Raw genomic sequence first — 24,264 nt, forward strand, 5'->3', positions numbered from 1 at the left:
CCTGCTTTGTGTGTACAGGAACGTACCTGGACAATTTTCCGCATAGCCAGGTAGATGCCAGTGTCGTGGCTGTACTGGAACAGCTTGGCTAGGGGCGCGGTAAGTTCTGGAGCACAAATCTTCAGTGCTATTGCCAGAATATTGTCAGGGCCCGTAGGATTTGCAGTATCCAGTACTTTCAGCTGTTTCTTGAGATCATGTGGAGTGAATCAAATTAGCTGAAGACTGGCATCTGAGATGCTGGGGACCTCCAGAGGAGGCAGAGATGGATCTTCCACTCGGCACTTCTGGCTGAAATTTTTGCTAATGCTTCAGCTCTCTGTCTTCCACTTGCTTTCTCCACCATGTCTTCTCCATGTTTTTTTTTAATGTAGTGAGTTATGATGATCAGGAATCCTGTGTTGGATTGGTGGTAGAATCAGATTCAACAGTAACTTTGTTATGACCAGGTGAGAATTGACACCCCTTTATTCAATCTACTCAGTTGGTCACACAAATGTTTAAGTTTCTTTTTATGAGCATATGCCTTTTCCAAATCAGAATGTATTTAATTATTTAAGATGTGAGCAATAAGGAGCCAATCACACAAGGTTTTCTTGAGTCAATGAAAGATCAAATTTATTAACCACTAAACCCCCCAAAAAAATTTTAAAACGCCACTTCAAGCAGTCAGTCCTCATGCGGTCACTGGGGCCCACACACACCCGTAGCTGAAATAAATAGTTAGCATCCAATTTTTTTAAAAATGGAAAAGTATATATGGTCAAATGTCCTTTGATTGTCCTTGAGGCATAGATTTTAAACGCTGCGGCCGATTTAGGTTTGCTAGATTCTTGGATGCAGTCAGACGTAGAAGATGCTGCAAGTATTACGAGATTTTGGTTTGCTTGTGGGTTTCTGGTAGAGTTGGCTTCTCAAACCGGGCAACATACTTATTCCAAAAGAGAGAGCAGCTCTCAGCTTGTTTCCTCCACCTGTGACACTTGCATTCTCTCTCCAGTGGCTAGTAGCCTTGCCTTGAACTATTTCACCCATTGTGTATTTCCAAGAGGTTTTGGGTGCATCTCTCTGTGGCATCTATTGTTTCAATATCTGGTACTTTGCATTTTTAATGTCTCTTCCTTAGACAGTTATGAGTTTCGAAGGGTATCTGAATTATAGGAAAGGTCTCTCTTCACACTCCCCTGAAGATGATTTGTTTCTCACCTTCAGCTTAGAATGTGGCCTTGCATTTTTAAGCAGTTTGCTGTGTGTCAGTTCAAACTATATAAAGTTGAAAAATCATATTTTCAAAAATAAAGTGGCATTGCCTCATAACTTTGGGAAGGGAATAGGAAAAGGAGAAATTTACAGGGCTAGGAAAGAGTGGAGGAGCAGGCCTAATTGGATAGCTCTTTCAAAGAGCCAGCACAGGTACACAACAGCTTCCTTCTGTGCAGTAAGAGTGCATGATTTCTCTTTCTCTCCTCTACCCTCTGGATCTGACAGGATAGCTGCATACTTACAATGCATTTTCTTTGTCGTAAAGGTATATAAAGGATCTAAAGACTGTCCAACATAGTTTAATTAATCTCTTCAAAGCTCCAGGTTTTCTCCAATAAAGAGAACAATTCAAAAACTTCAAACATTTGATTATTTCTTAAAATGAAGTGGTTTTAATGGTTGAAAGGGAGGATCCTTCTCTTTGCTCTTGGCAAACAGAAAGTGTCTTCAAAGTGTGCCTCAGGGTCAGGATATTATACAATGGTGAATAGGAGCCTAAAAGGGTCTCAATTTTATAAATCCAAATAGAATTAAGCCCTTATTGTGAAACTGCTAAGTCATGCAATGTGCATATTTAATTCAGCAGCTTGTATTTATATAACGCCTCTAGTGCAGAAAAACATCCCAAAGAATTTCCACAGGAATGTTAAACAAACAAAACTTGACACCAATTCACATAGGAGACAAAAAGATGACCAAAAGTTTGGTCAAGAGGTAGTTTTTAAGGGTCATCTTAGAGGTGCAGCAAGAGGCAGAGGTTTGTGGGAGGGAATTCCAAAGTCTAGGACCGAGGCAGCTGAAGGCTTGGCCGTCAATGGTGAAACAATTAAAACTGAGGAGGTACCAAAAGACAGAATTGGAGGAATGCAGGGACAGGGTAGTGGGGCAGAGCAGTTGTAGGCTGGAGACCTACAATATCCTTGAAAACAAGGTTTCACGAGATCCTGTATTGCAGGTGTCACACATCTACACCTAATAAGCTAGAGAGTTATATTGTCTGGCAAGTTTACTCTGCAACTGACATACTACAGCTTGTAAATAGAGGACAGAACGGAATAGCATCATCGTTCCATCTAGCATATCAATTTAAATATTTTCAAAAAACCTTTTCTATTAAGAAGTTCACACTATCACAAATCTAGTATTTGCCTCATCCTGCTATGATGGTGGCAAAGGTGGTCCTGGAGCATAATGATGCAAGATAGCAGCCTTTCCCAAGCTCAGCGCTGAGCCAGTAACATTACTGCAACCTTCAATTAACCCTGTAACCAGCAGCAGTTGTGTGTTGTAAGTTGATGCACTGCAAATGGCATAGTCACTGCAACAAAACCGTGTGTTAAAACACACAATTAAAGGGCAAGGTGTTTTAGCCACAGTTCATGGGTAGCACTCTGGCCTGAGTCAGAAAGCCGTGGGTTCAAGTCCCACTCCAGAAACTTGATCACAAAAATTTAAGCTAAGTACAGTACGGAGGAAATACTGCATTGCTGATGTCAAATCAAGGCCCTGTAAGCACTCTCAAGCGGACATATAAGATCCCATTACACTATTTCAAAGAAAAGCAGGGAGTTCTCCCCAGTGACCTAGCCAAAGTTTACCCCTCAGCCAAAATTAATGAAATAGATTATCTGCTAATTATCACATTGCTGTTTGTGGGATCTTGCTGTGTGAAAATTGGCTGCTACTTTGTCTATATTACAGTAGTTACACTTCAAATATATTTCATTATTTGTAAGCAATTTGGAATGTCCTGGGTCATTAAAAGCAGTATATAAATGCAAGTGCTTGATTACTTTAATTAATCAACCAAGCTCATTAAAAAGAGAGATTTCATAAAAAAATCTAAACTACAAAGTCTACAGCAGCTTTTCAAATTATACCCAGTTCATGCATTTGCCACCGCCACACACTAGCTACATATTACAAATTCATAACAAGAGTTTGTCCTCTCTCTTTGAAAATACTGACGCAATGAACAATGAGAAAATAAGTGAACGTAACAGCAGCTCAGGGGGCATTTCTTATTATATTTGGTGTCACATTTCATGGTACAGTTACACGTGTGGCAGATTTTCACCATGTAAAAATGAAATACAAAGCAATCTGGTTAACTGACACCAAGCTCACAAAACTGAATGTGAAAATGTCACATTTACAAGAACTAGTCAAACAAAAAAATACACAATAGCATTGAAACAGGAGGACATGAAATTGTCAGACCATTTAAATTACTAGTGACATCAGTGAGAGAAATTTTCAGCTTGCCATTGGTCTGTGAGGGGCCAGTTTTATATGCAGACAGCCAGTTGAAAATCCACCCCTACCCTGTTGCAAGGCAAGCTCTGGATTGTTGCTGGTCAGGGGTGTGGAGATCTTTGTTGGTTAATTTGGTTAATGTCTCCCTTGCACATAGATCCCAGGCAAGAAACAAAAAGTGACAGCCCGCATTTTGAGCACAAGGCCCAGTACAGTATATATACAGCATTACTGTTTCTACACAGCTGCACATTACAGAGGTAAATGGCTAACCGCTGACGGAATGGAATGTTCTCTGCTAGACAATTGGATGTGCTTCATGTTCTAACTTTAATGTGCCGAGAGATGCAGGGAAACATCCTGCTTCTCACGGATGACAGGTATTTGTTTTCAGCTCCTACGCGGACACTGAAACAAACATAATTGCCAGTAATAAGATCACACAGTATATTTAATACAATAGCATTTACTCTAAACTACTGAAATAGGTATCTGCAAAATTACATTTAAATAAGAAAAGATGGCCTACTTTTCCTCCTAATCCAATTGTCCCACTTTTATCAAACTTGACATCACACTCCATCCTATTAATTCCAACCTGATTCTTCTCCTTGTTTTGAAACCAAATTCCTCCCTATTGCTCCTCTGTCCAATCCTGGAGAGGTTGATTCTTGGACTACAGCGTTATCAGGTCCAGCAGCCTTCCACCTCCCCATCCAAGTAGATCTCAAGAAAATATTCCTCAACAATTAGCTCAAACGGTTGAGCATCATTCGCAAATGGCATCACAACTAAGCCTGATTCCTGACCACGTCTAATGTCCACTTGTGCACTTTTCAATGGGAGTCACTGGATAGCGACCAGGATCAGGAACCATGGCTAATTTCCCCTCTTCCTAGAGCATCTGTCACCTCCTATTGTCTCCCCAAGTTGGGATCAGCTATATAGTCTGAGATTTCCCACTCTCACTCTTCCTCTATATTTCTACTGCTTTTGAGCTTAAAATCTTTTCTTCTCTTGCACGTTCTTACATTCTCTTTTCAAGATCATTATGACTTTTTAAAAAATAAAAGCTGAGAAAGGTTCTTGCCAGAAATCCCATAGATTCTACTCCTGATTACTCAAAGTCCTTCCTGTGCTTTACAAAAATGGAGGAAGCATGAACTATATTAAAAAAACAAAAAGGAAATGGCATTATGTAATGGAAATGATACAGCAAGCAAGGGAGTTAGTGCATATAATCAGATTGAGTGAAGTAGCATTGAATAACAAGTAGACTGCATCTATGTGAATACACAGCTTCCCTTCAATCCAATTGGATCATTCTGCTGGAGGCAATTTGAAGGGGTAGAATTTGATCACCGGTTCCACCTGAGTGGGGATAGTCTGGTCACCAGATCATCCTACCAGAGCTAGTGAAGTGTTCGGGGAGGTGCAGGTGGGGGATAAATGTAGTCTGATCACTGGATCTGCCTGCCAGACTGGGGAGGTGGAGGAGCTTGGTCACTGGATCCAGAGTCAGAATGTGGAGCAGTTTGGTCACTGCCAGAGTCAGGATGGGGAGGCAGTTTTAGTCACTAGATCCATAGGTCCAAGTCAGAGGTTTGGCAGGGGGGGGGGGGGGGGGGGGGGGGGGGGTGGAGGAGACGAAGAGGAGGAGGAGTTTGGTCACTGGGTCTACATGACCAAGTTGGGATGCAGGGAGGCTTGGTCACTGGATCCATCTGCCATAGTCCGAACATGGAGGAGTTTCACCATTCGGTGTCCGCACACCTCTCAAACAGAGAAGCTGAAATGTTCTACAATGCATCATGGGCAGAACATGCAAGAACAGGTTAGGCTTTCCTTTCTGTATAAACAGTTCCCTGTGTCGTCTATGTATGTCTGTTGATTGTGGACCAAACTCTCAGACCACCTCCTTTCCATCAAACCTCAGAGGAAAATGCACAACACAGGTAATGGGAACAGTGGGTTGAAAATGTTTTCAGTCAATCATAGATAACACTGAAGGGAGTCAGCATCCTATTGCAGGATGGTGTCATTCAACTGCAGTTAAATGCTGCAGAATAAACATTTAACATAAGTTTCTATGATAAATACTGCACATGAAACATGGACCATTAGCAAAGCTATTAAAATACAATTGACACCCAAAAAGACGCCTGTGGAAAGGTATCACAAGGTAGTGTGCACAGTGCACTGAAGGCAAAGTGGAACAACACAGCCAAAATATGGATGGCTTATGGTTCGAAATAAAATATAGTTGAAAAGATTTAATTGATAGTTTACAGATTTATCTCTTGGTCTTGTTCTTGGAACAAGAAGTCATTAGAATTGGAAGTCACGATCCAATCGGCATGACGCGACATAACCACAAACTCAAACAGCAAAGGAATGGATAAGATGCTATGACACATATTGCACCTACAAGATTAAATCATTTTATCCTGGATCATTCTCCTCTTAAATACAAAGCTGTAGCATTTAGGGCTCCTTAATACAGAAGTGCTAGACTGAAGCAGAGCAGAATAAATGGAAAAACAGAGACCTTTTAGAAAGTGGTCCTTAAGAAATGACAAGTGTCTAAATAGAGACCCTTCAGAGAGATAAAAGTATGTCCAATACATACAACTCATTATAAGGCTCTCCATTATAATGTAAGTTGTATTAAAACGTTAGTGGAGCTTAGCTCCCAGGTTTTTGAAGTTATATGTTGAACATCATAACTTGATTCCTAAGATCTTACGAAAGTGATGGTTTGTCAATAAAACTAATGTATCAAAATCTGGTGAAAGAGATGATATCCTTCAGGTAATACAACTCTATTATACTTTAAATGGCAGGTCAAAGGTAAAAATACTTGCAAAACTGTACAATTAGAAATGTAAACAATAGGAATTCTCAGTTCCTTGTTACCCAACAGATGTTGGGAAATGAATAACTGAGGTAAATCTTTCTAGCTTAAATAAGTCTTTCCTTAGCCACTAGCTGCACGTTTGTCACCTTGAAACCAGCTAATCTTAAAAAGCACCATTTCCAAGTCTCTTTGAATTGGTTACATAACTTCTTGTAGCATCTTCTACAATTTCTCCTTGCAATGCTGAGGCCTCATCTCAAAACACTGTCCTTACACCCATTGGATCATCCTTTCAGTCTGAATGGTTCTTTGCTAAGCCTCCGATCTTCATGACTGAGTGCTTTCCTGTGATCCAACTCCCTGTCAAATTAATGGAAAATATATTGACAAATCAATCACAAACCAGAATATGAAAAGTTTAAAATCATTGCTTCACTATTACAACATGCATTCATAGAGTATCTTCAATGTAATAAAACATCCCAAGGTGCTTCACAGGGGTGTCATCAAACAAATTTGGCACTGAACCACAAAAAATGATATTAGTACGGTGACCAAAAGATAGGTTTTTAGGAATGTTTTAGAGAGAAGTAGAGAGGTAGATAGGTTTAGGAAGGGAATTCCAGAGTTCAGGACATAGGCAATTGAAGGAACGGCCACCAATGGTGGAGCAAAGTAAATCAGGGGTGTACAAGAGGCCAGAATTGGAAAAGTGCAGGGATCTCAAAGGACAGCTAGAGGGTACAGATATAGGGAAGGGCAACACTATGGAGGGATTTGAACACAAGGATGTGAATTTTAAAATCGTGGCATTGCTGGATGGGGTACCAACATTCAAAGAGAACTTACTGCGCATCAGGATACAGGCAAGCAGTGTGGGATTGCCAATACCTGACCTATAATAGTGCGAAAATTTAGACTGAATTTAATTTAAATGTCAATAAACAGGTAACTTTTGACATTATTGAGGGGAAAAATCTGCAAAATCAAATTTCAATTAATGTCAAGAAAGCCTTTAATATACTGTTCAAACATTTCACAATTGCATGTAAACAAAAAAAAGTAGAGTTTCCTCTTTAGGCACAATTGATAATCAGGGCATAAATTGTCTTCAAAAGAGCACTAGTTTTCAGATTTGAATTCTTTGCTCAGGTTTCCGCTCAAGCTCATTTGTATAATAGCAGAAGTAAAATCTTCCATGGGCCAGTGCAATCGAGGAGCGTTTTAGAATGTAGTTTTCCTTTTATTCTCACACTGAAAATATTCATTGATATATTTTAAAATAGTAAGCTGTGCAGTTGGATTAATACAGCTAAAAACAAGTTTATCACCAAAAACAAGCATTAATAATAGTGTCAAGTCCATCATTTGTGACTAGTGCAATTTTAAATCATTGGAAATTACTTTAAAAACTATACAATTTAATTTACATGCAGGAGTTAATTTCTAAGCTTTTTTAATATTTAAAAGCTTTAAAAAATCCCCTTTGGTGACCTTGCACCTAAAAGTTTTAAAAGCCTCCTGAAGAGCCCTAAAATGGGCACATTTAGTGGAAACCTGCCATTGTGATTAATTCGATTTGGGGGCGTGCCCAGTTTTGTAGATGAGGTCAGCTTCCAGCACACCATTTTTCAAAACAGCATCAAAGATCACAGAAATTCATATCTGCTGGATGCAACTAGCACTTGAAATTCCATGATCTTCTGCACTGTGTTGAGAATAAAATGAACAGATTAGACCCAGAGGCAGCAAGAAAAGAACGTTCCACTTCATCAAAAATTTGACAAAAAAAGGCACAAATATAAACATGAACTCACCTTTTTTCTTTTGTCTTCAAGTCTCTGGTAGGCTGGAGTGTGAAGGTCCTCTATTGACTCGGCAATTGGTTTATTTAATGTTTCTGGAAGGAGGAGTCCCAGGAATCCCCCTGACATTCCGGCGATCCCAAACACAATGAACGGCATTGATGGATTCAGATACCTCTGTTAACATAAGAAACCTAACCTCAATACACGCTGGAATGCATAGCATTAAGGGAAGACAGCAACATAAAACAGGGGCAAGCCATTTACCCTCTTGAGTCTGTTCCTCCATTCAGTGAGATCATGGGGGATCTGCAACCTATCTCCTTATACCCATAAGATAAAAACAAAAAAACTGCGGATGCTGGAAATCCAAAACAAAAACAGAATTACCTGGAAAAACTCAGCAGGTCCGGCAGCATCGGCGGAGAAGAAAAGAGCCGACGCTTCGAGTCCTCATGACCCTTCGACAGAAGGGTCATGAGGACTCGAAGCGTCGGCTCTTTTCTTCTCCGCCGATGCTGCCGGACCTGCTGAGTTTTTCCAGGTAATTCTGTTTTTGTTTTGTTCCTTATACCCATCTTTGATTAACAAAAATCTATCAATTTCGTATTTAAAATTGACAACTAATCTAGCATTAATGGCCATTTGCAAAAGAGAATTCCAAATTTCCACCACCCTTTGGGCAGAATTTAGTGGAGCTCTTGAAAGCAGGGGTAGATGTGGCCAGAGGATAGGGAGGGAAGGGTGTGGGGATGGGGATATCCATCGAGGTTCTGACGCCATGGAATTCCATCAGTGACAGGGAAGGCAGAGAACGGCCTTCCTTACTGCCCAGAGGTCATTTCAGGCCCTTAAGTGACCAGTTAAGGGCAACTTAAGGGCTTCTTCCGGTCTTGGCTCTCCAAAACAATCAAGGCAGATTTGCTACTTTCTGGCATGTTGTTGGGACCACTGCCGCCCTGACAAAATTCATCCTTAATGTGTAAAAGTCTTTCCTAATTTCACCCATGAAAAGTCTGGCTCTAATTTTTACACTATAGCCCCTAGTCCAAAACTCAACCAACAGAAATAGTTTCTCGCTATCCATCCTGTTTCCATTAATATCTTGAAGTCTTCAATCAAATCACTGGTTAACCTTCTGAACTTTACGGAATACAACACTAGTTTCAATCATCTCCCCTCATATTTTAACCCTTGGAGTCCAGATATCATTCTGGTAAATCTATGCTACACTCCCTCCAAGGTCAATATATCCTCTGTAAGGTGTGGTGTTTAGAACTCTCCATATTAACAACTCAGATAAAAAGACAGAGTTGTTTATTCAAGGTTGCTGACAATACAAAGCTCGGTAGAATGTAAGCTGAGGACACAAGAGGCTACAAAGAGATATAGGCAGGTTATGTGAGTGGGCAACAAGATGACAGATGGAGCATAATGTGGGTAACAGTGAGGTTATTCTCTTTGATAGTAAGAATAGAACAGGTTTTTTTTGAAAGATGTGAATCTTATAAATGTTGATGTCCAGAGGGACTTGGGTGTACTTGTACAAAAACACGGAAACTGAACAATAAAAACAAAAATGCTGGAAGTGGTCAGGTCAGACAGCTTCTGTGAAGAGAAAAACACAGTTAACGTTTCAGGTCTGTGACCTTTCATCAGAACTGAGGAAAGTTAGAAATCCAACAGGATTTGAGAAGTGAAAGGGGAGGGGAAGAACAACAAAAGGGAAGTTCTGTAATAAGGTGGAAGGCAGGAGTGATTAAATGACAAAAGGTTTTGTTACAAAAGCTAAAAGGGATAGTAATCAATTCAGTAAAGAATCAAAAGGTGAGTCTAGGTGAGGTGTGAATGGCTGGATAGCAACTGTTCTAATGCAAAATAGAGGAATAAATGAGAAGAAAACCAAACCAACAAAAAGAGAACAAAAAGACCATGGAGCAATTATGATCTAAAATTATTGAACTCAACATTGAAGGCTGTAAAGTGAGAGTTAAAAGATGAGGTGCTGCTCTCCGAGCTTGTGTTGAGTTTCAATGGAACACTGCAGCAAGCCAAGGACAGAAAGTTCAGAGTGGGATTATGGTGGAGAATTGAAATAACAAGTGACAGGAAGCTCAGGGTCATGCTTGAAGAATGAACCGAGTCTGGGTTTAGTCTCCCCAATGTAGAAGGGACCAAATTGTGAGCAGTAAATACTGTATACTAAATTGAAAGAAGTACAAGTAAATCACTGTTTCACTTGGAAGGAGTGTTTAGGGTGTTGGATGGTGGGAAGGGAGGAGTTAAATGGGCAGGCATTGCATCTCCTGCGCTTTTATGGAAAGGTGCCATAGAAAAGGGAAGGGGTGTTGGGGTTGACTGAGGAGTGGAATAGTTTCAAGGAGGGAACAGAACAGAAAGTTAGCATGCAGGTGCAGCAAGCAAGCAGGGAAGCAAATGGCATGTTGGTCTTTATTGCAAGTGGATTACAAGAATAAGGAAGTCTTGCTAGGATTGTACAGAGCTATCATAAGACCACGCTGGCTGCATTATGATCTCTATATCTAAAGATATAGTTACATGAGAAGCAGTACAGCAGAGGTTCACTAGGTTCCTGAGATGAAAGGATTGTTTTATGATGAGAGTAAATTGGGCCTATAGTCTCTGGAGTTTTAAAGGATGTGAGGTGATCTCATTGAAACACAGAAAATTTTGAATGGGTAGACACAGAGCTTGTTTCCCCTGGCTTGGGAACCAGGATAAGGGGCTGATCATTTAAGACTGAGATGAGGTGAAGTTTCTTCTTGTGGATCTTTGGAACTTTCTACCTGAGGGTTATTGATTCTCCATCTTTAATGGTATATTCAAGGCTGGAATAGATTGTTGATCTCTCAGGGAATCAAGGGATTATGGGGAGCGGATAGCAAAATGGAGTTGAGGCAAAAGGTCACCCATCATGGTACTGAATGGGGGATGAGGCTCAAGGGGCATTATGTTGTAGTCCTGCTCCTATTTCCTATGTTATAGTACTCCAGTTGTGATCTACCCAGGGTTCTGCATGGCTGAAGTATCACTTCTACCCCCCCCTATATTGTATTGTAATGCTTTAATATAAAGGCATTCCATTAGCCTTTTAATTTTTTTTCTGTATCTGTTCATGATATTTTAATGATCTATGTACCAAGATCACAAGGACGTTTAACTTCCAAGCTCCATAGCGTTGGATTTGGGGGGTTGGGGGTACGCTGGAGGATCCCTCTGCAAAGTTCCCAGGTAAGGGTTTGAACAGCAATTGCCCAAAGTGCACATTTCCTCTGGACAATTGTGCTGCGTGGGGAATCATCTGAAAATGTGGTTTAAATCATAAACTTCGGATGGTTCCGCTGGGGTTATACCAATAGTTACTCAGAAAAAGTTAGAATTAAAACCTCTTCTAACTTCTGAGTAACTATTGTAAAGACCTAGACTGACCCCCTCAGCAATCCCTACCCCACCCCAGGCCTCCAACCAATCACCCTCCAAACCCCCGACCGAACTCCCCCCCCCACCCCCGCCGGCCCTCAAAACCCCTGGACTTGAGACCGACGCCCCCCCCAGCGCCTCCTACTGACCACCCCCATGACCCTCTCACCAACACACCCCAACCGACCCAACCCAACCCACCCCAACCGGACATCCAACCAGCACCCACAAATCCTATGCCTTTGCCCTAGCCTGTCAAATTCCCTACCCCTTTAAACTTACCTGTTTTATGGCAACAAGTACTGTAAAAAAGGGGGTATGGCCTCCTTGAATATGCTAGAGCCGCACTTCACTAGGGCCTACAAGGAGCCTTTCGATACTGGCACCAAGCAGCTCTGGTGAAATGAACTAGCAACGTAATTTTCAAGACCAGCTAAGTGGGTATTTATTTCTTCTAATTCCTGTGGTAAAGCACTTTCCGATGCTAGTCGGAGGTTACGGCCCCAAGTCCCTTTGGAACACCAATGCTTCAAGCTTTTCACCATTCAGAAAGTGCTCTGTTCTATCATTTTTAGATCCAAAGTGGATGAAATCACATTTGCCTACATTGAAATCTATTTGTGACAGTTTTACCCACATACTTAATCTATTAATATCTCTGTAATTTTATGTTTCCTTCAGCACTGCTTACAATCTATCTTATGTCACTGGCAAATTCAAGTATGTGGCTTTCTATCCCAACATGTGAGTTATTATTTAATAGAGTTACTGGTTGAAGCCTCAATACAGATCCTTGTGGAACACCACTGGTCACATTCTGCAACTAGAGTACCTGCCCATCATCCCTTCTCTGTCTCCTGCCACTCAGCCACGTTCTTAACCAAGGCAATAATTTACCCTCAATTCCACGAGCTAATTCCACGAGTTTCTCATGAGGGACTTTATCAAATGGCTTCTGAAAATGCAGATAAATAACACCCATAAGTACTCCCACCCACTACTTAGGTAATTTCTTCAAAAAATAAAATCAAGCTCTCAGGCATGACCTAGCCTTTACATATCCATAATGGCTCTCTCTGATCAGCTGAAAATTTTCAAGGTGTTCAGTCACCCTATCCTTCAGTGCAAACTCTAGCAATTTCCTGACAACATATGTTAGGCTACTTGGGTCTATAATTTCCTGGTTTCCCTGTCAGTTTTCTTAAACAGCAGAGTGACATGAGCAATTTTGCAATCCAAGATAACTTTGGAAGATTATAGTTCAGGCATTCACAATGTTCTCACCTACTTCCTTTAAAACCCAGGGACGGAAAGCATCTGGTCCTGGGACTGAGATTTAATTAATGTAAACATGCTGAAGGTCACAGCTACTACAATATTGTTTACCAGATCACTCTGTATGATTATAATTGGGAAATAATTCTGATGCTAATGCTTTAGAGGGGACATTCCTCAAACAATGCAACAATGAGATATTACATCAGTGGTGTTACAAGGGTCTTTAGAAAAATAATTAAGCCAGAGATCACAAAAAAAATTATTTTCCTTGTGGAATCCAGAAATGATCACTGGACAAATATACCACAGGCACTTATCAACTGAATAAAACTTGCTGCCCAACAACACTGGTCAGGGACACATTGTTGAGAGGGAACAGAGCCTTCTACAGATAATAGCCTAGTTAATAAGCAACACTGTCATGAATCCATGGATTTTCTTTTTAAATTAAACTGCAAGTGGGAGCGAAATAAATCTGCTCTCAAGCATCAAGTGTTCAGGTGGAATAAACCGCTTGAGATTTACACTAAATTACATTATCTGATTAAACAGCAGCATTTAATGTACAATGATTAACTTTTCCTGATATTAACATATCTCCAGTCAATAAGAAAACTGCATCAGAGTGTGCACCTCACAAAAGGTCTGTGAAATCACTCTGTGGCATAAATGAGTGTGAACCGAATGCTTTTCTTTGCAACTTCACAATCATAGAATCACAGAAACTTACAATAGACCATTTGGGTCACTGTGTCTGCACCATCTCTTTGAAACAGTTGCACATTAATCCCACTCCCTTTCTCTTTCCCCATAACCCTGCAAGTTTTTCCTTTTCAAGTATTAATCCAATTTCCTTTTGAAATTTAGCAACCTTTCAGGCAGCACATTCTGGATTTCAACAGCCTTCTGCATTATATAAGAATTCCATTTTTTACTCCTGGTTCTTTTGTGAATTAAATCTGTGCGTCCTGGTTATCAATTCTCCTGCAGCGAAAACAGTTTCTCCCTATCTATGTTATCAAAGTATTTCATAATTTTGATCAGCTCTATCAAATCTCCCTTTAACCTTTCTACCCTAACAAGAACAATCTCAGCTTTCTTATGGTATCTCCACATTCCTGAAGTCCCTCATCTCTATTATCATTCTAATAAATCTCCTCTGCATCCTCCCTAAGGCCTTGGCATCTTTCCTGAAGTGCCGTGCCCAGGATTAGACAGAATACTCCAGCTGAGGCCTAAACACTAACCCATTTATTGAAAAAAAAATTTATGCAATTGAGTTGAAAGCCTATATAGTGAGATCCCACAGAGCAGGTTCAAGGCAACATCTGCTGAAAAAGAAAATTGAGACTAACCAGAGATGGTACAAATGGAGCCAGAATCCCACCGACTCTGCATGACATCGAGCATATTCCTAATCCAGCATTCCTGTATGAAAGAAACCACATCAGTTCAGTACAGGCTTAAAAATCAAACCCTACAAACTTTCAGAGGTCAACTGCATATCAGATAGTAGAAACCACTGCCCTCCCCCACGGGCAAAATCTCACAACCTGGAGGGCAAGACATCAATTTTCTGGCTTCAGAATCTCAGCTGATCAGTAATTTATATTTCTGTTCACGCACCGATACTTACTGTGGATTATGTTTCGGACAGTTAGGCTTTGCTCCCTGTATGGAATGAAAAGCTAGCTAAACTAGCCTAAAGCTAGCCCAACCTGCACATTATAGATTGGATTTCTAGGTTCTTCGAAATGAGAATGTCTCCCCAGCCCTCCCACATTCCCTCTTCACAAACTCCGAATATATACAGACTCCTTCTGAATTACTACACTCCCAATCTGGTACCACTCCACTTTTTAACAAGTCCTTCCCCAGTGTAAGCTACATGAAGAAAGTTTAAAGACTGACAGGTGGGTTAAAGAAATGGTAATCTGAATGCAATAATCTGCAGAAATTGAACCCCAAGAAAGAAACTTCTCAGTGAAACCTGGTCTACAGGAATTGTTGCTTAAAAAGTTGTTCATGGCAAACGAGGAAAAAAACCAGAATGCTATTTTGAACCACTGGGAGGTAGTGGAAAATGTAGCCTGCTGCATAAAGGACATTTTTAAGGGTGAATTCAACAGCTCTGTGACCCCCCCGCTTGTGCTCAACAAGATGTATGAATCAAAGAATTAGCGCCAAGTGATTCAATCCATTCCAAGGTTCTTTGAACTTGGCCCTTCTCACCCCTCGGCTGCTGAGATGATAGGGTCTCAAACTGACCCTTTAATTCCCATCCCAGTCTCCAGAAGGAGAAGCCACTGTGTAAGCACTAGGGGTTGGGGGGTGGGGGAGAAAATAAACATCACTAGAACGTTCCATCATGACCATTAATGAAAGCTCTGACCATGAGTGCAAGCTAGACAGTTTTATCATTTAATATTCGTATTAGCATTTTCTATAGACTTGTGGAGGACACTGCTTTCTTGCAGCACACAACCAAGCTGGATTGCAAATGCAGCTGGAGAACTGGTTTCCCACTCAAAATTATTCAGAATAGTTAGTGGAGGCAACATGGTGCTACTGCTGAGCCACTTCAGAAACAAAATGCCCTGATCACTCTGGGATTTTTCTGTCTTCAGTTCCTACTTCCCACTCCTCTGTAGTGTGAAGCAGATGATTGAATTCCTTAAGAAAAATCTCACTTATTTACTAACGGCCATGCATTTGAAGAACAAGAAGCTGTACAGACACTATCTGTTTCAGAATCAAACCAGCTTGTACTTAGTGCAAATTTGGTCACTGTACAATGGTCATGCTTCTATGGATGAGGAAATTTATAATGTCTAACGGTGAGGTAAATGTGATGAATGTGGGAATGTGGGTTCACACTACCAGTATACTTAGTTGTCCTGGCTTGTTTGTCAGATCAGCACATGATGGGTTCAAACAGCTTTCTTCTGAACAAGGAAACATAATGAAGCAGGCCAAAGGCAAGGATGAGGAGTTGAAGGAATGTACGAAAGTCATTAAACCTTGTCTAGAGATGTTGGTCTGGTCACTGTGTTTATAGTAATAAAGTGATTAAAAGAGCTTAAATGAATCATATAATTGTGGTAACAGAATGGTTAGGGATATGACTGAGGGGATCTAAGTTCATTTTGCTAGTTCCATGTTGTTATTCTGATGTGTCTTGATGTATTGTGATTTATTGGCAGTATAAATGGGAATGTAAAATCAAAGGTAAATTGTTTTTATAGCTTTTAGTGAACCATTGTATGTTGTCATCATAGTGGATTGTAGAGTGTGATATATCCGACTACTCATGTTGGATCATCTAATATGAGCTCATTAAAGATCTGATTCAGTATTGTTGCAACTGATGCCTATGTACCCTGGTGTTTAAATTAACATGATAAATTAAAAGAAAGCAGACCAGACAGTAATTCTCCAGTAGTCAACTGACTATGATTCAGGGTTACAATAACCCATTCACAGAGACGTTGTCAGTGTGTCCATGGAAAACATCGCTCAGGCATCCCATCACTCAGATATCTATTCTCAATAAAAGTTCTGAAACAAAGTCCAAGTTGGAATACCCAGAACAGTACAATTCCCTCACTGTTCATCTTTTTTCAACGAAGTTGACTTCTCCATTGCAATAAGGGGACAATGATATTGCCTTCTTTACTTGCAACAGATGCACCATCAGCTTGATTTTTTTTTTACTTTTTCTCTTTTATCATCTTTCTTTGAGACAATTTGGGTACATCCTACATGCACTAAATTAACAAAAAGAGGGTTGCATTCTTTACTGACATGGCTCTTATTTAGCGCCGTAAACTGAAAAGGTCAGTCAGGAACAAGTCCCAGGTTTTGCTGATCCCTCCCTATAAATTCCATTCCACTTGTCCTCAAGTGGGATATTTGCCATTACTGACACAGTTATCTTCTCCAAAATCCATGCTCACCTTTCCCAAAACTCCATGTCTGAACCCCTCCAAGTTTCTGTCGCTGCTCAAGTTCCAAAACGGCCCTTAATAAATAACGTCCTATGTGACAGTGATAAACTTGCCCTCCTCATCCTTCTCGACCTGACCTGTCTGCATCCTTTGACATGATTGACCACACCATCTCCTCCAACGCCTCTCCTCCAGCTAGGTGGGGCTGCACTTAGCTGGTTCCATTCTCATCTATGCCGTTTTATTCAGAGAATCATCTGCAATAGCTTCTATTCCCAACATTATCTCTGGACTTCCCCAAGGATCCATCCTTGGCTCCTTCCTATTTCTCATCGACATGTTGCCCCTCGCCAACTTCATCCAAAGGCAAGTCAACACAAATGACACCTAGCACCACCTCACAACCATCTCTCTCAACCCCTTCATCGTCACTGATTTGTCACACTGCTTGCTCGATATCCAGTACTGGATGAGCAGAAACTTCCTCCAACCAAATATTGTCTTCAGTCTCCGCCACAAATTCCATTTCCTAGCCACCAATTCCATTCTCTCCCTGACAACTATCTGAAGCAGAATCCCTGTTCAAAACCTTGATATTGTATTTGACCCTATGATGATCTTCTGATCATATATCCACACCATCACTAAGATTTCCTATTTCCGCTCCTGGAACATCACCCATCTTCACCCCTGCCTCAGCTCATCTGCTGCTGAAACCCTCATCCATGCCTTTATTATTCCAACATTTTCCCAGTTGGTCTCACATGGACACCCTCCATAAATTTAAGCTCATCCAAAACTCTACTGCCTGTATCCTACTCACACCAAATCCTATTCACCCATCAACCCTTCCAATCTAGTAATGTCTAAATTTCAAAATTCTCATCTTTGTTTTCAAATCATTCCGTAGCCTCACCCCTATCTCTGTAACATTCTGCAATCTGTTGGTGGAACATGCAGCCACCTCCAGCACTCCAGGACTCACAGAAGGAGCTTATTTCTCCAGCTGCCATTCTGATCCCTGAAAGATGAATCACCTGCACCTGAACTACCCCTTGAAATAATGCTCCCATACATGGCTCCTGGGAGGTCTTGTGGCTCAGTAGGTAGCGTCCCTGCTGCTGAGCCAGAAGTTCCAGCTTCAAGTCCCATCCCAAGATTTGATGGCCAAGGAAGGTGCATTCATAAAGCAGCCAAACAGGTGTACCAACCTACAAATCCTTCCAACACAGGCCGATGGCAGGCGTTAAGAGCGCGAGAGATTCCTGGTCAGCCATGTGATGGAAAGTAAATTGAAGCCTCTACCATCACTGTCCAGGGCTCCAGGCCACAACATGCTTTTGCATGCAGCCACAAAATTTGGACTTCCTGAGTGAACTGTAACACATCACCACCACTAGATAACCAGAAAGACAATCCCATGAGGTGTGAGTGAGTCAGGCACTCAGTTGGAACTTCTAATTTTTCGACGTCAGGGTCCTAATGACATTGAAGGACTCTGATTTGTATATACTTCTGAGCTGCCAATTTGCTTTGAGCACGTACCTCAGCCACCTAAAAAAGTGCATGATTAGAACAGGTGGGCAAGCTTTTGGAAGTGATTTGAATGGTGTTCCCAGCAGCAACTGAGGTTAAAATCGCCCCTATAAATTAATTAGAAACTACTGTAATGACTGTGACAGTGAGGCCCCCACGTAGCAGAACTTTTGTCCATTGGAGTAGTTTTGTTCTGTATTGAAGATATGTGATGGTTAAAATGAGGCAACCGAGAAACAGCGACGATTTTAGCTCACCACTGAGTTCCACATAGCTACTGTGAGCCAGAACTGCATGTACAGAATTTTGCCCTTGTCAGGTGAACTTGGCAGGGGCAGGGGAGAGCAGTCGGGAAGCTGACCACCACCCACAATCGGGTCCCGACCATGATTTCACACTGGCGGGCCAATTAAGGCCAGCCCTGAGTGTACACAGCTGCCGAGCCTCCGAGGTGGGGGCGGGCAGGTGTAGGGGCGTTCTGGCCTCCGGATCCAATGGCGACCTGGCGGCTGGTTCAAAAACGGTGCAGGCAGTCCCAGTTGCAGCAGCGACATGGCTGAAAATGGAGATGTAGAGACCAGGCAGGAGGTGAGGTCGGCTGGGCACTCGGCCCTGTTTGTCCAATGAGTGCCTCGCTGCCCGCCCGGAGGCAGTTGCTGCCAGAAGGGACACCTGGGTCCCCAGTGGTCGGAGAAGGAGGCCACCGCACTTCACAAACAGGGCATGGGAGGAGGTGGCAGCCCAGGTGAGCAGCCGCAATACACTTGGTGTGGCGCACTTTGGTGCAGTGCCGGGAGCGCTTCAATGACCTGCTGCACTCAGGAAGGGTGAGTACCGTGTTGGCACGGGTCAGTGTGTTCAATTGTTTTGGGAGGCCATTCCCCCCCATGGAGCTCAGGGATGATAAAGTCTGAGTGCCAACTGTCAATCACGCTGGAGCTGGCCAAGGGGGTGAGCTCTGGCTGCTTTGACTAAGTGCCTTGCAGCTCGAGGGCCACGACTCCTATCTTCCCTGCAAGGTTCTCCTCAACTGGGGTTGGCCAGGCTGCAATGGCGCTGCAGGCACAGAGTGGACTAATCAATGCTCCTCTGTCCTTTCAGGAGAAGACATCCCATAACAATATTGAGGTGTCACAGACTGGTGGAGGACCCCCACACCTCCTCATCCTCACCCGATGCAAGCAGGAGGCCTTGGAGCCCAAGAGGCGCCATGCACCTCGACTGACCGGCCGCGGTGAGTCTGGGGTATCAGGTGAAGGTAAGAGTGCAGTGCACTGAGGTGAGAGTTTTGGATGCTGCAAACAATCTGCGCTGTCTCATCATTGATGGCAGCCTCCAGTTTGGAGTCCTCATTGATCATTGAAAGACGATGGCACCTTGATGCAGATCTCCATTGTCTCACCAGGGTGCCTGGCATTTGCAGTGACAGTGTGATGACTTTAACTAATGGCATGCCATTCTTATAGAGTCATAGAAGTCTACAGCACAGAAAAAGGCCCTTCAGCCCATCGAGTCTGCGCAGTCAAACACGTATCTAATTACTCTAATCCCATTTTCCAGCACTAGGCCCATAGCCTTGTATTTGTAAATCCAAATAGTTCTTAAATGTTATGAGGGTTTCTGCCTCTACTACCCTTTCAGGCAGAGAGTTCCAGATTCCCACCATGCTCTGGGTGAAAAAATTCTTCCTCAGATCCCCACTAAATCTGCCCCTTACCTTAAACCTATGCCCCCCAGATTACTGATCCCTCTACCAAGGGGAAAAGTTCCTTCCTGTCTATCCTATCTATGCCCCTCATAATTTTATACTCCTCAATCATGTCCCCCCTCAATCTCCTCTGCTCCAGGGAAAATAACCCCAGTCTATCCAATCTCTCCTCATAACTAAAACTCTCCAGCCCAGGAAACATCCTGGTAAATCTCCTCTGCACTCTCTCTAGTGCAATCACATCCTTCCTATAATGCAGATTCCAGAACGACACACAATACTCTAGCTTCTTCCTTGGATCTGCCACCAAGCGGTCAAGTGCAGGACCTCCAGGAGCTACCCCGACCCCAGAGGACCGCCATGCTCCTGAAGCATCTCTGTCACACCCACTCTCTGAAGCAGGCATCAACGCAGATACCAGCACCCCGGTGGGCATTAGTTTGGCGGCTAGTATCTTGGTGCACATTGGTGAGAGCACTTCACACTCGCTTGAGGTGCAGGCAGAGGCAAAGAATGCCCAGGGTGCCGGCAATAGGAGGACTGCTAGAGACTAGGACAATGCTTAGTCAAAGGGTGATGATGGGCCTCTGGAGGCAGCAGATGTTGGATGTCCAGCAGGATGTGCGAGAGGATCTGGCGGAGATAAAAGGAGGTATGCTTGCCATGGTCTCTGTTGTGGAGGAGTCCCTGCAGAGCATGAGCACTGCGTTGACCCTCATGGCTGAGCTCAATGCCTCCTCCATGGAGAGACTGCTCTGGAACAGAAAAAGGGCGTTCAGATCTCAAGCCCTCACACAGGTACTGACCTCAGCTGGTCAGTATCCATGTGTGAGATGGATGGGGCATCTAGTATCCAGCTAGGTGCCCATCCATCAATGGTGAGCAGGGGTACACGGCGACCTCACTTTCGCGCACGAGCTGCTTGTCTCTGTGTGGGCTTCTCTCAGGGCGCCCTGGATGACAGCAGCAGCTCCTCCGCCCCTCTGCCAGTGGCCGTGGCATCTGATAAGGCTGCATGACTGGGGAGATGCCTGCTGTGGCACTGGCAGCTCCCACCCAGGCACAGCCAGCAAAGGCTCCACTGGCCAGAGGACAACCGCCAAAGTCATCAAGACCAACAAGACACCAGAGTCAGCAGGTCGTCTCCAATGCCGGTGCCATCAATGGGGGAGCACCTAGATGTAACACCCATAAATGTAAGTTTAAAGCACCTTAAGCTCAGGAGAGGTGAGTCGCATGTGATCTTTTGTTCCCCCATTTTGTTTTACTTTTTTTACTGGTGTGACCAACAACACAGGATATTGTTCTCTCCAATAATCTGAGAGTTTCAACATTAAATCACATTTGCTTTTGTGTATTCTTCATTTGATTTGTAGGTACAAGGTACGCCAGTATGTAATGCTGGACATGGGTGGCTCGAAACTTTATTGCACAGGCACTGGGTGTCTCTTGGGGGCAAAGGAAAGAATCATTTCTGTGATCCAGGATGAAGGCGGCAGCCCTTATATGGCAGCCTAGCTGAAAGAGCATTGGATAAAGGCAACCCTGGTGTGCCTGCTCCCTGGAGGTTACTGAGGTCGGGCCGTCAGCGTTTTCCTCACTGTGTTCCTCTTCTGACTCACTATTGGACTATCATCTGTGGCCTGTGCAGCTGCGTCAACATCCTCTTCCTCCAGTGGGATTGAGGGGAGCGCAGCATAGCAACCACTATCAGTGACACGCACTCTGGGGGATATTGCACTGCGTCCCCTGCATGGTCCAGGCATAGGACCATAAGGTATAGGAGCAGAAGTAGGTCATTCAGCCCATTGAGTCTGCTCCACCATTCAATGAGATCATGGCTGATCTGATCATCCTTAACTCCACTTTCCTGCCTTTTCCCCATAACCCTCAATTCCCTTACTGATTAAAAATCTGTCTGTCTCAGCCTTGAATATACTTAACAACCCAGCCTCTACAACCCTCTACAGTAAAGAGTTCTACAGATTCACTACCCTCTGAGAAGAAATTCCTTCTCAAATTTGTTTTAAATGGGCAACCCCTTACTCTGAGATTATGCTCTCTGGTCCTAGACTCTCCCACAAGGGGAAACAACCTCTCAGCATCTACCCTGACAAGCCCTCCCAAGAGTCTTATGTGTCTCAATAAGGTCACCTCTCATTCTTCTAAATTCCAATGGGTACAGGCCCAACCTACTCAACTTCCCCTCATGAGAAAATCCTTCCAGGATCAACCTAGTGAACCTTGTCTGGACTGCATCCAATGCCAGTATATCGTTCCTTAGATAAGGGGACCAAAATTGTTCACAGTATTCTAGGTGTGGTTTAATTAGTGCCTTGTATAGTTTTAGCAAGAATTCCCTATTTTTATACTCCATTCCCTTTGAAATAAAGGCCAACATTTCATTTGCCTGCCTGATTATCTGCTGCCTTCTGCGGTCTTTCTCCATATAAATAATATTCAGCTCCTCTATTCTTCCTGCAAAAGTGCATAACCTTACATTTTCCCACATTATATCCCATCAGCCAAGTTTTTGCCCACTCACTTAACCTGTCTATATTCCTCTATAGACTTCAAGTCATCCTCACCACTTGTCTTTCCATCTATTTTTGTGACATCGGCAAACTTGGCGATAGTACATTCACTTCACTCATCTAAGTCATTTATATTGTAAATAATTGTGGCCCTAGCACTGATCCCTGTGGCACTCCATTAGTTACAGGTTGCCATCCCGAAAATACCCCCCTTATCCCAACTCTGTCTTCCACTGGTTAGTCAATCCTCTATCCATGCTAACATACTACCCCCAAAACCATGGGCTCTTATCTTATTATGTAGCCTTATATGCGGTATCTTATTTGGAAATCCAAATATATTACAGCTACTGATTCCCCTTTATCTATCCTGCTTGTTACCTCCTCAAAGAATTCTAATAACTTTGTTAGGCATGATTTCCCCTTCATGAAGTCATGCTGACTCTGCTTGATTATATTATATATTTCTAAATGCTCTGCTATTACATCCTTTATAATAGACTCTAACATTTTCCCAATGACGGATGTTAAGCTAAAAGGCCTACAGTTAGCTGTTTTTTGTCTCCCTCCCTTTTTGAATAAGAGTGTTACATTGGTCGTTCTCCAATCCTCTGAGTCTTTACAAAATCTAAGGATTTTTGGAAGATTACTACCAGTGTGTCCACTATTTCTGTAGCTACTTCTTTTAATATCCTAGGATGCAACCCATCAGATCCAGGGACCTTTCGCCCCATTAGTTTCCCTAGTACTTTTTCTCTAGTGATAGCTATTGTATTTATTTCCTCCCCCACTTTTGTCCCTTGATTATTTAGTATTTTTGGAATGCTATTAGTACCTTCTACCTTGAAGACTGATGCAAAGTATTTATTCAACTCCTCCACCATTTCCTGGTTCCCCATTATTATTTCTCCAGCCTCATTCTCTAAGGGGCGTCTGTTCACTTTGGCCTCTCTTTTTTATATATTTAAAGAAGCTCTTACTGTCCGTTTTGATATTACTTGCTAGTTTACCTTCAAAGTTTATTTTTTCCCTTTTTTTTTGGTCATCTTTTATTGGTTTTTAAAACTTTCCCAATCCTCTGGCTTACCACTAATCTTTGTCACATTGTATGTTTTTTCTTTCAATTTGATACTGGCCTTAACTTCCTTGTTAACCATGGTTGGTTTATCCCCTTCCTTGAATCCTTCTTCCTCACTGGGATATATCTTCGTTGTGAGTCATGAACTATTTTCTTAAACGTCTGCCATTGGTCATCGACCACTTTTTCTGCTAAACTGCTTTCCCAGTCCACTCCAGCCAACTCTGCCCTCATTCCATTGCAATTACCCTTACTTAAGTTTAGCACAATTGTTTCAGCTCCAAGTTTCTCACTTTCAAACTGAAAACTAAAATTTTATCATATTATGGTCACTGTTTCCTAGGGGATCCTTTTCTCCGAGATCATTTATTAAACCTGCCTCATTGCGCATTACCAGATCCAAAATAGCCTGATCCTTGGTTGGATTCACAACATATTGTTTTAGGAAACTGTCCCAAATACACTCTATGAATTCTTGCTCGTGTCTACCTCTGCCAATTTGATTTTCCCAATCTACATGAAGATTAAAGTTACCCATGATTAATGTACAACCTTTTTTAC

General features: G+C 42.4%; 1 protein-coding gene across 3 annotated transcripts in view; it reads right to left on the minus strand.

Moving 5' to 3' along the window:
• Positions 1-3,270: 3,270 nt before the first annotated feature.
• Positions 3,271-24,264, minus strand: part of slc22a15 (solute carrier family 22 member 15) — a 120,527-nt gene continuing 99,533 nt past the window's right edge. For all 3 annotated transcript variants that reach the window (XM_041210209.1, XM_041210208.1, XM_041210210.1), the window contains exons 10-12: positions 14,256-14,328; positions 8,194-8,358; positions 3,271-6,736 (exon numbers count right to left, since the gene is read on the minus strand). In XM_041210209.1, the coding sequence (XP_041066143.1) occupies positions 6,704-6,736; positions 8,194-8,358; positions 14,256-14,328 (271 nt within the window). In that variant the 3' untranslated portion in view covers positions 3,271-6,703. The remainder of the gene's footprint in view (positions 6,737-8,193; positions 8,359-14,255; positions 14,329-24,264) is intronic.

Source organism: Carcharodon carcharias, chromosome 17 (assembly GCF_017639515.1).
Source record: "Carcharodon carcharias isolate sCarCar2 chromosome 17, sCarCar2.pri, whole genome shotgun sequence".
Classification (NCBI taxonomy): domain Eukaryota; kingdom Metazoa; phylum Chordata; class Chondrichthyes; order Lamniformes; family Lamnidae; genus Carcharodon; species Carcharodon carcharias.